The 15,139-nt window shown below is 37.2% G+C and overlaps 1 protein-coding gene across 19 annotated transcripts in view; it reads right to left on the bottom strand.

Annotated features, from left to right (window-relative positions):
* Positions 1–15,139, bottom strand: part of Pde4dip (phosphodiesterase 4D interacting protein) — a 211,035-nt gene that overhangs the window by 63,935 nt on the left and 131,961 nt on the right. For 11 of the 19 annotated variants that reach the window (XM_019207340.1, XM_019207342.1, XM_019207341.1 and 8 more), the window contains exons 1-9: positions 13,993–15,133; positions 5,810–5,941; positions 4,866–4,985; positions 4,587–4,679; positions 4,233–4,445; positions 2,901–3,059; positions 1,961–2,074; positions 1,634–1,771; positions 706–885 (exon numbers count right to left, since the gene is read on the bottom strand). In XM_019207340.1, the coding sequence (XP_019062885.1) occupies positions 706–885; positions 1,634–1,771; positions 1,961–2,074; positions 2,901–3,059; positions 4,233–4,445; positions 4,587–4,679; positions 4,866–4,985; positions 5,810–5,941; positions 13,993–15,117 (2,274 nt within the window). In that variant the 5' untranslated portion in view covers positions 15,118–15,133. Of the gene's footprint in view, positions 1–705; positions 886–1,633; positions 1,772–1,960; positions 2,075–2,900; positions 3,060–4,232; positions 4,446–4,586; positions 4,680–4,865; positions 4,986–5,809; positions 5,942–13,992; positions 15,134–15,139 lie in introns of those variants that run through there. The other 8 variants (XM_019207344.2, XM_019207345.2, XM_019207343.2 and 5 more) reach the window with 1 other exon arrangement.

Raw genomic sequence — 15,139 nt, 5'->3', positions numbered from 1 at the left:
GCCTGTGATGCAGAAGCCAGGAAATATGTGTTTAGTAAGTGATCACTAACAATATAGAAATTTACATATTGCTCTCTAAAATAAGTCCTTTTCTCATTTGCTCAGAGCATATAACAATGTTAGATGAGAACAAATGGATGTTCAGCTCACTTATTTCATTTATTTTCTCCCGCTTTAATTTCTACCAGGATACAAAATAAGCTCAAAAGGAAAAACTATTACTATCACTAAACTAAAACTATTACTATTTTTACAGTAAGCACTAGTACATGGTAGTTGAAACTCAGGCGCCATAAGGCCTGGGCTGAATACTGGCTTTGCCACTTACTTAGCTGTTACCTGACACAAATTAATTTCAGAGGTCTGTTTCCTTGTCTGTAAGACTTGTGAGGACTCTGTAAGTTAATATCCATTAAGCTCTTAAAACAGTGCCTGAACCATTGTAAGTACTATAAATAACAAAGGTTAGTAATCACATTGTAGATATATTTTTTTAGATCTAATCATCTCTCACATAACTTCTTTCAGAATGATAATTGTCATCTCAAGTTTATGGGGTGGGCAAGTCCCAGTGAAAATCAGTCACTTCTCCAAGTACACAATGTTTTTAAAGATTTGGGTCACGGGCCTCTCAGACCTCAAGAGTCCTAGTTCAAGATTATGAAATCACTAAGCCAACTGTATTTAAATTAACTGAAGTCTTGCCTCCACTTCTTTGTTCCTGTCATGCAGAGATGTCTGTAACTGCTGAATAATACTCTCTTGTTCCTTCTGCCAATGGCTAAATCTGGTTTCCATTTCTTCTTTCAGCCACTGGAGGTTTTGACAGGTAGCAGTTAACTGTTCCACTTCCAGGCCCTTGGCCCTCAGGAGGCTCTCCATACTCTACAGTCACAGAGACAGCAACCACAGTCACAGCGGTACCCACATTCCTCAGGGTACACAGGCGATCACACATACATGTAGAAATTATCACCCACCAACTTTTTTGCAAGAAGCAAAAATTTAGCATCTAATCTACCATACCAATCTATTTTGTATTTATAGAAACTTCTATCTAGTTTGTGGAGAGAGAAATATAGGGTAAAATGATAAAATATAGGGTAAAGGATAAAATGACACATTGGGGAAGAATCACTTCCTCTATAGAGAACGCAAATGACTTCTTTAAAACTGGCAGGTGATTAGTTACATAAGTCTACAGTAACTATGCAAAAGAAAAATCTACAGTAAGTATAAAAATAAATAAGTATTCTAATCGTCACAATACAAGGACATGAATATAATATTAATGAGAAAAACACAATAGTTGCTCTCAGGCAATGCTTATGTAAAAAGGTGTATGAGTGGGTGTGTATCTATACAAAAGGATTAGCAATAAACTAAAACTGTAATTAGAAATCCATATTTATTGTTCCTCCCTACGAAACTCATAATATAAAAGAAAACAGAAGTGGTAAAATTTCTCACTTTCAAATCTACAATAATGGAACTCGAGTACTATCTTTTATTTGTATTTTTTTCTTATAGAAGAAAATACTCCAGTTTTCTTAAAATGATGGAGGAGGCTGATGCTTCAAGCTTAGAACAGACGTAAAGAGGAGTACCAATGTATGGCAGATTTTGCTCTTACCTGCATGGTAGCTTCGTTGGAGGAGAGGACACCACGCAGTCTCTCTAAGTCATGATCTCGCTCTCGCACAGCAAGATGAAGCTGGCGCAGCTCTTTGTCTTTTTCTTCCAGAGCATAGAACTTTTCATCTATAGCCTGCTGTAAGGAAAAGAAGGGGCCTAAACTTTAAAAGACTCATCATCCTTATCACCCCTGTTCAATAAAATTCAAAATGTGAAGAAACAGGAAACCAAAACCCCAAAGCAGAAATTAAGCAGACACAAATTTTAACAATATCAATGTACAGAGAATAATCCACAGCACAGGGAACAAAATTAGGCTGCATACCTCTAGAGCAACAGCCCTATCTTGTATTCGCTGCCGAAGTTTTTCAAGCAACATTTCATTTGCTTCAAGGGTTTTGTCTGAGTTATCTCGATAGTGTAGGAGCTCCTGAAATTCCTAATAAGTCCAAAAAATATTTTCTTTTATTTATCCAATATAACCAAATTCCTACATTTTGCAGACTATTTCATTATGCAGAATAAAAAATAAGCATGATCATTTCTCAGGGGAAACAAATTTAGCAGAGATAAAAAGACATGTAAATTGTTAACTATCCTGCAATATTCAATTTACATAATACATACAATTAACTATTTAGCCACATACACACTAGCACACATGTCAGCCAGCTACCAGAGCACAGGATGTGTTGCCTGACTTGGTCTAAAGGTGTCAGGAAAGACCTCACAAAGGAGCAATATCTGTTGCCAATCTTAAATGAGTAAGACTTCCCAAAGGCAGAGGTGGTGATGGTATATTACCTATCAGGGGAAAATGAAAAGCATATATATTTATATATATTATAAAAAATGTAAGGGATTTTATATAAAGTTTAGAGTAGTTGGCAGGACTGATCACTCTCAGTTTCACCCTAAAATTTTCATTTAGCATTCAACTCTACGGAAGCTCATACCAACGTCATCTCCTACTAGACTGACAGATGTAGCCAAATCACTTTGTCTTCCCATCTCCTACCACGATGCCTAACTCACAGAGGTGCTTACTAACCATGTGCTGAATACTGCTTGTCTTTCCAGCTTATGCGTATTGTTTCTTGCTGACTAGTGTCTCATTTGTGGATTATGTTTTCTGTCTTTTTAAATCTTCCTGATTCCCATCGCTCAATGTTCTATTTGTAGCAAATGTTCCACACAGGTGATTAACACCTTAAGATTATATGAGCGGAAATTTCAGAGCTTTTATTGACATCATATAAACTCACCTGAAGCAGTTGCTCTTTGTGACTCAGACTATGGTTTAGGTGTTGAATGTTTTGCTCCTGTGTTCGAATCTCATTGTATTTTTCAGCCTCCATGGTTTGAAGCTGTTGGCTCTTATTCTGCAATTCTCCTTGTAATTGTTGCAAAGCTTTTCGCAATTCCTGAATTGAATATATTCACTTTTAAAGGCAATCTAAAATTTTCATATGGCCACTATATAGAGAGACCTTGAAACTTTCAGGACATAATGAACTATAAACAACTAGAAAGCACCATCATTAAAGTGCTACAGAAATATTCCATAATACATTAAGTGGAGTTGAATATAGGAAATTGTAAAATCTGTGGATGGAGGTAGAAAATGGGTTTGATTGATAGTTTAGTACTTTTTTTTAATTTAAAAAATAGCTCTACTAAGCAGGACTCTGTCCCACAGTAAGCCTAGATCCTTTAAAATAAGCTCAAGGATAGAATATTTCTACCATCTTTTCTTAAGAACCCATAAAGGCTTTATCAATTCATTTTAATTTGCCATATGTAATATTTTTCTAGTAATAAAATCAGCAATCTTTAAACCATCTGTTACTTTAGATACACTCCATAATATTTGCCAATTAAATATTTGCACATCTTTCCTTTAAATATACAAACAATAGTTGAGAATTATTTCCCTTCTCATCCTTCTATCACTCCCCAACCTTGTCTAGTTATAAAAATTTTAGTGTTTTTAATGAAAATTCAGGAATCATATTTATCCTTCAAAGTATTAAACAAAGGAGATCCTTCAAAAATTAGTTTTAAATATGAATGTTTTACAGCCAAAGGAAAAAAACATGTGCTATAAACTAACAAGATAAAGGAACCACTTTAAAATTATGGATATTTTAGTGCATGCCATTCTTTTGACCCCGGATGTTCTTGTGCACTTTTCTAAGCCACTGACGTTTACCCATCCTTCCAGAATAACCTATGATATTCTCTCTTTCATGAAGCTTTCCTTGATTTTCTTCCTTGACCCCTGGCAAAAATGCCTTTAGGATCCTATACACAACTCCTCAGTATTAACCACACTGCAATTCTGTTCATGTGATTGTTTTGCATACTAAATATAAGAACCTTAAGAAGAAAGAGCCTGTGGTATTTTTCCACTGAATTTCCAGGACATACCCCAGTATCTGGCACATGAACCAAGGTAGCAAATGTTAGACTAAATGATACTCGGATTAAACAAATGCTGTAAGTCAAGGGTTCCGGTTCAGAACCAACTGTCCTGGTAAAAAGTAATTGTCAGGGCAAAGTCAGTGCTGAGGGCTGCAAAATGGTTAATGATTTACCTGATTATGTTTCCAAGAAGCCTCCTTCTGCTTTTCTCGCTCATGTGCTGCAGCCTCCACAAACCGCACACATCGCTTGGCATCGGCCAGCTGGCGTTCCTTCTGTCTAACTGCCCTCTGCAGTGTCTGTATTTCCAGCTGGCTGCAGAATAAAGCACTCTGAAGATCAAGCAGAGCCACCTGCTGCTGAGCTTGAGCAGCACCCTCAGAACTCTGAGGAGAGAGCAGAAATCATTATCACAAGAACAGCAAGCACTGAGTACCTGAGGGGAAAGTGAACACAAAAGCAAGACTGTAACTGAGAAAGACACAGGCCCAACTGCAGTCTCTCCTCTCTCCGGAACCCTCACATACATGAAGTTGTCTGAGCTGGCTCTGGTGCAGCATTTCTCGAAGCTTTGCCATTGTGTCATTTTGGCTTTCAATCACCTGGTACAACTCCTCAGTCTGAGAAGAAGAGAAACACCAAACATGTTAGTAAACTGAAAATAAATCCATTATCTTGCATTTGCAAATTTCCCAGGCTGATATTTGTTATTATGCCAATAATCCATTTCTATGATACTAGAATACTCATCTACATTCATGGAACAAATCATTTCCTCACAGGTCTGAAGCTCCTAAATATTTTACCTCACTTTCCCTGCTTTGCAGAGTTTCCTTGAGGTTTTGAATTGTACCATCTTGCTTCTGAGATGACTCCTGAGCAGACTTCAGTTCATAACTCATTTCGTTCAGTTTCTCTTGAAGAATCTGCATTCAGAACAACAGCAGAAAAGTTTGTTCGGTCAATGATATCTTTTCACCTTAAATGCAACCATAAAATCTTTCCTCCAGTCTATGATTCGATGAACTTCTTAGGAAACATTACCTTGTTATTTTGTCCTACATATAGTAACCATTTAAGTTTTTTTTTCTCATTGAGTTCATTGGTACTTTTTAGGCCCATTTAAGTTTTAAACCAACCAAAAAGAGAAAGTAATAGGAAATATGAGCTACTTTCTTCAATACTCAGTGGACTCAATTCTCATCCATTGTGCTTTCTCTATGATGGAGTTGTTCATGCAAGTACTGTGGATCCTTTACACAAGATCGAGAAGCTTCAGCTATTCAAGAAATCCAGAAGCTCGGCATCCTATATTATGGTAATTTTTTCTAATCAAATATTATAATCCACAAATGAGAAATTAAGCTAAAGTCAAAAGCAAAAACTTCCCGTCATGGTGCCTTCTACAGTAAAGATTGCATACAAGCTTTAACCACACATCCAAAAGATACCAGAAATTCTGACCTGTGCTTATATAGCTAAAATCTATATGAAAAAAAAAAGGGAAAGACTACATTCTTTTTTTTTTTTTTGGTACTGGTACTGGGATCGAACTCACGACCTTGAGCTTGCGGCACCAAGGAGCTAAATCCCTGGCCCTGAAGGACTACACTTTAAAGGGAAATATTCTCTAGGGCACCAGGCATCCACAGTTGTCATCTCCCATGTCCTACTCGCTGTAACACTCAGGAGAGCTTGTCACTTCCTCGGGAAAGCTCTGTGACCTTCAAAAGCACAGCACTGATCGTACCTTGTTGGCAGCCTCTGTTTGCTGGATTTTTTCCTGAAGTGAGGCCAAGTGGGAATCAGATACAGACTGTGCATTTGAAGTGGTCTCGTTTGAACTCGGCTTTTGTTGTCTGAGTAACTCTTCAGGCACAGACTATAAAAAAACAAAAAGACAAGCTGAGTTAAATGAAGTAACAAGAAATTTTATGTTTAAATGTCTAGGACATCTTTGGCCAGACATTTAGAAAACCAGGGCTGTTGCACAAATTTTTAATGAGTATGACTTGCTGAAAGAGTCCCGTTCCTTGGCAAGAGCAGATTCACTTCTACTTTCATTATGCTCCCTAACTCATGCACACAACAGTAGTTAATCAGAGGTTAAAGAGAAGGGCAAGTTTTTATAAGGAAATGCTTACAATGACTACATGTTTGCTTCATCCTATTTTTAATTAGGGAATTGAAAATGCATATGGATTACACTTATATCAATCCTAAAAGAAGAAAAGTTATACAGTATTCCAATTACCTTTCTTGCAACATGCCTCTTCACTTTAGAGGAAAAACTGGCTGATTTTTTTTTTTTTTGGTACCAGGGATCAAACTTGGGTCCTTCTATTTGTGAAGCAGGCAGTGGCACCACTGAGCTAAATCCCACCCCTGGCTGATTTTTGAATATGGACAATGTATTAGATACTACTATCTTATTAACACTAAATTTCTTAAATTTCTTAACTGTACTATAGTTGGTGAGAGATGTCCCTGCCCTTGGGAAATACATGCAGAAATATTTACAGTACAGTGGTATAATATATAATTCTTAAATGGTCCAGGAATTTAAAAAGCAGGGCATGATGGTGCATGTCTGTAATCCCAGCACTGTGGGAGGCAGAGGCAGGAGGAGCACAAGTTTGAGCCCAGCCTGAGAAAGTGACTAAGACCCTGTCTCTAAACAAATATTAAAACTAGGGGAGGATGTAGCACAATACAAAGGCCCTGGATTCAATCCCCAGTACCACTGTGATAATGATGATAATAACATTCCTATGTCAAAGTGAAAGTAGTAAAAACAAAAAACAAAAAAACAACATAACAAAATACCAGAAGCTAGTAATTCTGGGTAAAGGGTATATAGGAATAAACTGTACATCTCTTATACTACCTCTAAAATTTTAAATTATTTCAAAAGTTTCAAAAGAAGAGGAAAAGTCAGGCACGGTGGCACATGCCTGTAACCCAGCACTATGAAAAGCTGAGGCAGGAGGATGCTGAGCTCAAGTCCAGTCTGGTCAATTCACCAACTTAGCAAAAGCCTGTCTCAAAAAGAATAAAAAGGGGCTGAAAATTTAGCCCAGTGCAAAGGCCCTGGGATCAATCCTCAGTACGATAATAAATAAGTAAACACATACATAGAAGAGCTCTAAAATCAATATTCTCACCGCCTAAGGAGTAGAATCACAACTATCTTAAATCCTTTCCTGTAAACAACTGATTAGAAATAGAAAGATTTTAGAAAAACAATCATGCTATTGTCAACTTTTCTAACCTCTCTTAAGTGCTATACGTAGGGCACCATGTGAGATGCTGGGGGAATAGAATGCTGATAAATGCACGGTTCTAGCTCCAAACAGTATTGGTCTTCTGAGGAGGTGGTAACACCCTGAAATTATAGAGGAAAAAAACTTGATTTCAACAGGAATATAGGATAGGCTCTTGGAAGAGACAAAGTTTACCCTGGATTGGGCCTGGGGGTGTAGCTCTGTGGTATAGTACTTTGCCTGGCATGTGTAAGCCCTGGATCTGATCCAAAGGAAAAATATTACCCCACATCTAAAAAGAGGGCTGGGGGCTGGGGATTTAGCTCAGTGGTTCGGCGGCCTGCCTTGCAAGCACAAGGACCCGAGTTCAATCCCCGGTGCCCCCCCCAAATAAATAAAAATAAAAAGAGGGATGGGAGTTTAGTGTGAGGCTAATGAATACAAAATACTGACTTCTACTGCCTTTATAGTGACTATATAAGTTATTAACTTATCAATCACATCAGACCACTTTTAAGAGTTGAAGGGCTCAATTAATAATTGTATCAGGACAACTATATAACTATGCTAAGCAAACCTGGATATTCTGTTGTTCCCTTTACAAGTCCATTCCTATTTCTGAATAGCTAGTAAAGTCCATTTTCCCCTACTATACTATTTAGCAGGTCAAAAATTCTTATATTCTGGGCTGTAGATTTAGCAGCAGTGGTTCTGCCACCTGCCTCGCAAGCACAAAGTCCCGAGTTCGATCCCTAGTACCCCTCAAAAATTTAATTCTAAAAGGCATTAAGAAACATTACAAACAGAAAATAAAAATAATCACAAAGGTTTTGACAAGTCTATAGAACAGCTCACAAAAGAACCTAGAGTTCTGACATCATCCTCTAGAGCCTTTATCTCACTGCTTTTCTATAGAGTGAAAAGGATCCACTGGTCTTTCTTATGTCTGCTAAGTATCTTTTACTAGTATAGCAGGTATTTGTTTCATTTGTTCACTCTCTGAAACTATACGTGCTGAGTGCTATATGGTAGGCACTGTTCTTGAGATGAAGCTGTACAAAGTCAAAGAAAGGTATTACGCTCTTCAAATTTAAATCAAAAGCAAATACATAAAATATCAGATAGTGAGGAGCCCTCTGCAGTTAAATAGCATTGCATACTAGACAGTGGGTGCTTAAGTTACTCCATATTGATCAGAGGAGTTGGCACTGAAAAGGAGATCTGAATGAAATGGCACCAGCCCTACAAAAAGAGGATCCACCTAGCAGAGGGAAGAGCGAGAATGGAAGATGAAAGAGACTGTGCAGCAGAAGGGTATTTTCCAACATAAATACCATGTGAGCCATGTGTGTCATTTTGAACTTTCTAATAGCTTCACTAAATGAATGATTCAGCTTCACTGAATGACTAAAAAAATAAGTGAACTTAATTTTGATATTTTAACAAATATAACCAAAATATTATTATAAACATGCAATTAATATAAAAACTATATAGATACTTTAGACGGTTGTTTTTCTTAGTAAGTCTTTGAAATTCAAGGTACAGTATATTTCACACTCAGCACATCTCAATTTGGGACTAGCTACATTACAAGTGCTAGTGACACAAGTGACATAAGCCAGCTGGTGTTCAGGGCTATAGTACAATGGCTGAACAGTGACACGAAGCAGAAAGATAGACAGGGCCAGATCATATCCAACGTCCATACAGCAGGGCTAATAAAGTAGATTTTTTTCGAATTGACGTAAGAATGGGCTACAGTGTTTTTAAACAGAAATCATACTCATGAGTTTTCTAAAGATCACGCTAGCTGCTCTTTGGTGATGATCTTGTGGGACCAGCAGCAGAAACAGAGACCAGTGAGGAGGCTTCTGAGGTGGGCAGGTTAAAGACAACCGAAGCTGTATTAGTGGCAGCAATGGAGGGGAGATAAATGGATGGATTTGGATATTCTTTGAAAGTACAGTGAACAAGAATTGCTGGCAGGCTAGATGGTGGAAGAGAGAAAAAAGAAAAGAAGGATAATGATTCTTAGAAAAATTATTTGAGATGTTGTTTTGAAAGTAAAGCAACTGTTCCTTGAAACAATGTGAATTGCGTCACACCATTGAGAGATGTAACTGTTTTAATAGATATTTACAATTCTTTTTTTGGGGGGGCAGTACCGGGGATTGAACTCAGGACCTTGCGCTTTCAAGGCAGGCAGTGGGACCACTGAGCTAAATCCCCAGGCCCCTAGATATTTACAATTCTGACTGATAAATAAAATTATCATTAATATGATGGTATAACAATCTCTACAAAACTTGGCTTTTTACTTACTTCATCAGCGTATTCTCTTATAACATCTACTAAAAATACTTTTGAAATTTAAACTATAATAAGCAGAATTAAATAAAATAGCTTCAAGATTAGAATGGCAGGGAAGGTAGATATATTCATTTATCTCAAACCAAAGAATTTTAGTGCTGTGAAGGAAATTTTATAAACTAAAGTCCTATTCTATTATACATATAAGGAAATTGAAACTTATAAAAGGTAAGTAATTTGTCCTAGTTTACACAGGAAATCAGGAAGAGGGTCCAATTAAACAGAATGTACTCAAGTCAGTATCTTTCATTTCCGTAAACCCACTGCCTGTCATGATGCCAGAACACTTTAGAGATCAAAAGTTTTTGCTGAATGAATAAGACTAAAAAAAACCCAAAACAAAATAAAAATAGGTTTGCCTCCCAATTCCCTATCCAATGTTCTAATCTTCATTTATTCTCTTAGAAATAAATCCACATATATATGTATATGTATACACACACACACACACACGAGTATATGTGAATACATGCACATATATGTACATTCATACATACATACACATAATAAGGTCAGCAATTTTAAAGCCATACAATGCCACAGGAAAGTACATAATGAATCTGGATCTCATTTGCACACATCTTGGCACAAAGAGTCATTGGAAGACTATAATTCTATCAATAGAAAGCACTGACTTAAAAGCTGGAAGATGCTTGTTTCTTCATTTATAATAATTTTTATTTTACATATCAGAAAAATGTCCTTTCAGGTAACAGTGCCAAAAAAGCACTGTTAGTAAGTTACAGTAAGTCAAGAACTCATAAGGAATTGTGAAGTACAAAGTACATAAAACAATCATTCCAAACAAGATTTTATAGATCCTAAAATCAGTAATCCTGTATTTGGTAGAAGTAGTATTATTCCCCAGATTCTGGGCTACTAAGATCACATCATCATGATAATGTAATTTATATTAAGTCAATTTGATCCAGCTTCAGAAAAAGGAAATTGCTTCAAGGCCTAATGTTGTACAGTGAAGATTATTGAGGCTAATAGGCAGTTATCTAGGTCTTTTCAGTGAATAGCACTTTTCTTGGTACATGTTAGTCCTCACAGTAGTGAGTCACAGATTTCAAATTGTGATAATTTTCTATTCTAAGACAAACAATGGCTACACTTTCCAAATGGCCTGAATGACTTACTAGATCTAAACTATGAGGGGGATATTTTACTACAGGGACAAATGACTAGACATTGGCATTGCATGGTTGGAAGTAAAGATCTGCTCTTTGAATTTAGAAAGGGAAACCTCACATGGGCCAGGGTGCTCTGATTTGTTGTTTACTAAAGGACCACATGCCCCCTTATCATAGTTTTTCTGCTTCAGGACCAGACAATAAAGAAGGAAATTAGAGAATACAGCTTGAAACCTTTCTTTATGTATCTGAAGAGCCTTGGGTCTTCATACATAAATTTTATTGAAAGCAAACAAATAATTTTGCACATCAGAAAAGCAGTAACCAGGCGCATATATTTTGTTTTCCTTTAACATTAGAAAAGGAAGGAAGGAAGAAAAGAACAGAACAGAAAGAAAATGGAACAAAGGAATGAAGGAAAGGAAGGAGGAAAGTAGGGAAACAGAAGAAAGACAAGCAATCAGGAAGAATCCTTATATTGATATTTAATAGTGTTTGTGATGAGGAAGGTAGAGGAGGATTAAACAAAGGAATCACAAATCACCTAAAAGAACAATCTCACTCTTTAGAATAAGATTTTCTTCTGATTTGTAGTATAATTTAACTAAATAAAATTTTTTCTTTCATGTTTTTTTCTATGAACTAAAAAGAGAATGACCAAAATATTTACATTATTTCTGTTCTTTTCACATTTGTTCAGAGGAATAGACAAAATCCAATCTGTCTGAGACACCTAGCTGGGGCTTTGTCCTAAAACATAACAGCTCTTAAGAAGCATAAAAGGCAGTCAGATATAAACAACAGATCAAGTGCACAGACTAAAATATGTATTTTATTTACAAATACTTTGAGCCCAATTTATCTATTCCCCTACATCTTCACTTATTAGAGAAAAAAACATAGTAATGAAATGTTTCATGAAGTTGAATGTTATTTACTCCTTCATCCCTGTGTTTCATTATTCTACAAACAGAATGTAAGCCAACTAACAGCAAATAGGTGATGTTCTATTGTCCAAATTTAGTGAGGTAAAGGGTTTTGACTAAAGATAAAGATACAGTTACTATAGTTTATATGTGCTCATTCAGGTGATAATTTTGTTCAAAAAATTCCTAAAGAATCCTCCTGGAATCCTTTGGTTACAGAAAAAGGGCTACAGGTTTAAAGTAAGTACTTAATTAAATTGATGTACCGCAGGCAATGTGGTTTAATGTATGGAATTTAAAGGTCTTGACTGAACACGGTTGGGAAGCTTTCGTTCTGTATGGTCTAAGTTACTTAAACCACAAGCTTTCCAACTGTCCAAACTGAGAGACAGCCTGAGATGTTCTTTAAAATCTTTCCCAACTCCAAAATTTACTGAGTCCCACCACCAGGATAGTATTTTTAATTAAATATGGAGAAAAAAAAATCCCCCATTTTCCTCATAACTTTCTAAATCTTTATCTCTGTATAGTATTTACTACTTGAAAGAAGAAAACAACTAACTTACTTCCCATCCACCATGCCTAATCTACTTTTAAATCCTAATGTGAGAATTTTGTTTAATTTGTAACATCTACATCTGGTCACAGAAAGTGTTGGGCCCAAATCCAGCTGCACTGAAAAAAACCAACAACAAAAAAGTACACATTCATTATACATATAATACTAAACATTTTCTACAAATGATAGTACATCATTTTACTTTTTCACTAACTCTTTCATATAATTTCTGATAATTTCATATCATATTTCTGATAATTCTGTATAAATATTTTACACAAATTTTGTGTAAATTTAAAAAACTTTTATTTTCTACTGAAGTTTTTATGGTGATACAAATTTTATATACAATAGAATGTTTCTAAAATTTCATGTGGCAATCAACAATTTCATGTTATCAAGCTCTAAATTTCTAGAATTTTATTGACCAGTTGCAGGCTTTCCCCCAAATGCCTTCTATATTGTCAACCTTTGCAATGGTACCACAAAACAATCTGTAAAAAATGGAATTTGCCAGAAGGTTTTTCAAAGAACTTAGCATTTACTGCTGATAGAGAAACAAAATAACAGCTATCCTTTATATAGCTGAATTTAGAAGGGTGGTCTGTAATCAATTGGACAGAAATGAAGAGCTCAAACTAGGACCAACTGCTATTCTCTAGTCATTAAGAAAGCGAAAAGCAAAATAGAAAAGAGATAAATAGGAAGTAGGCAGAAGTTCAAATACTGCCCTAAATTACATATTCTGTTGTTTTAAAAAAATACTTCAATATAGATCTTAATTTATTTCATTGACACTACCAGTTTATCTTAGTTCATTGAAAAGTTGTTATCTGTATCTTTTTTGTAAGAATCTTTTTGGTTTATGTCTTGCAATTTACATTGAAGATAATGATACACAGCACTATTGTTATTCTTATTTTGTTATGAAATTGTTTTATTTTTTCATAAAGAAAACAAAAAGAGTATAATATGTGACTCTTAATACCAAATACATTCTAACAGAGCTCAGTAGAAAAACTGGCCCTGTAGTTTTCATCTTAACATTTTCAGTGACAATATTTGAATTCCGCAGCCTCTTTTATGAATAAATCACCATTAATCCTCAAATGATATATTCATTATAATAAATAGTGCCCAGATGTCACAATACTTTACTGGTGAATAATAGGTTTTCCTCAAACTTTTACTTTTATGTTCTAATTATTTTGAAGCAGTTTGGGAATGGAAGGTTTAACGCTGCAAGAACTAACAGCAGAGAACCCCCTTACAGAAAGCCAGAGGAGAAAGTATCTATAAATCTAAAACAAGTGTGTGTGTGGTGTGTGTGTGCGTGTGTGTGTGTGGTGACAAGGAGGCAAGAGACAAAGTTCTAGGGCCAGGAGTGATATTAAATGTCTTTTTACAGAAGAAAAATGAACTGGGAATCTCTTTTTGCCTTAAAAGGTAGACGATTTTGATAATAGGAACGCCAACTGGTAACATTACCAACAGGATTGTAAAAAACAAATGATCTGAGTGTGACACACATTTAACTAAATAAGACAAAAAAGAAAACGGCACAGCCAACATGGACTCAATGATTAATTTTCTCAAATCTAGACCGACAGAAGTCGGGTGAAGGCTGAGGCCAGCTAGCTATCGTCAGAAAAGTACTATGTAGCCATTTCATATACCTGAAGCCGGAGTGGCAAATACTCTTCACAGAGATCATCCCACAGCTCCTGAAGGTCTGAAATCTCCAAGGGATAACTCATTGGTGTCTTGTAAAGGGGTTTCAAAGACCTGTTAAGGAAACTGGAACAAACTCCATCTGTCATACTATGGCCAGGCTTGGCTCCAGGAGGGCTGGATTTCACTGGAATAGGAAGCCTGCTCCCTCGGGGGCTCTGGATAGGCTTATAATCAAGACCTTTAATCATGTTAAGAGCCAGCTCCAATTTATGATTACACATAGGCTGTGCAGCCTGTTCATCTGAACAAAAGTCACACTTTACAAGTTCCTTTGCACTTCTCTCAGATTCCTCCTCCTTCTGCTGAGGAGGACTGGCCTGGACACTCGCATCCAAAGATTCCACAGAGGAGCCCGGTGTTCCTTCCTCCATGCTCTCTCCATCTGGGGGCATCTTTGCGCTTGCTAAGTCCGGTGGCCCAATCTCGGACAACGCGGGTTCTTCGGTGCAAATGCTGGTAGACCACCTGCTAGAAGGACAACAGGAAATACTTCTGGCCACTTTTCGAGGCACCTTACAAATGGCTTCGTAGTCAGAATCGGCAACCCGCAGAGCCGCACAACCTCGACATCTCCTGGGTCGGGTGCCAGGGCCTTCGGAAGCATGGCAGCTGTGTTGTTCCTGCATCTGATCCTCACTTTCCACCCAGCACTCAAACCCTGAATAGGCAAAGTCCTCCTGGAGCAGTGCAGAGTACCTCACATCGGGTAAGCCGGAAATGTCAACCGTCCCACTCCCCGCCTTAGTCTCCGCGCCGGAGTCGTCGTTATTCTTCCGATACATGCTGGCAATGCAGAACTTGAGGCGATCCTTCTCCAGCAGCAGTTTCTGCAAGCGCTCAATAGAAAGGGCTTCGATGCGGGCGATAACGGTGTCGAATCGATAGATCCGATCGAGCATGAAAGCACACTTGCTGCAAGCAAATTCGCCTTTGCCATCGCGAGAGACATCCTTGCCCAGGACGTGCGAAAGCAGAACCTGGAGGTTGAGCTTGGACGCCGTGTGGAAGATCCAGCGCCGCTGATTTCCACACAGCTGCCGGGCACAGATTCTGCAAATCTCCTTCATCTTCGCTTACAGCGGGTGCCAA

The sequence above is a fragment of the Fukomys damarensis genome, unplaced genomic scaffold (assembly GCF_012274545.1).
Source record: "Fukomys damarensis isolate Sample0158 unplaced genomic scaffold, DMR_v1.0_HiC HiC_scaffold_33, whole genome shotgun sequence".
Classification (NCBI taxonomy): domain Eukaryota; kingdom Metazoa; phylum Chordata; class Mammalia; order Rodentia; family Bathyergidae; genus Fukomys; species Fukomys damarensis.
The sequence above is the reverse complement of the archived record's forward strand: the minus strand, read 5'-3'. Positions and strand labels throughout refer to the sequence as shown.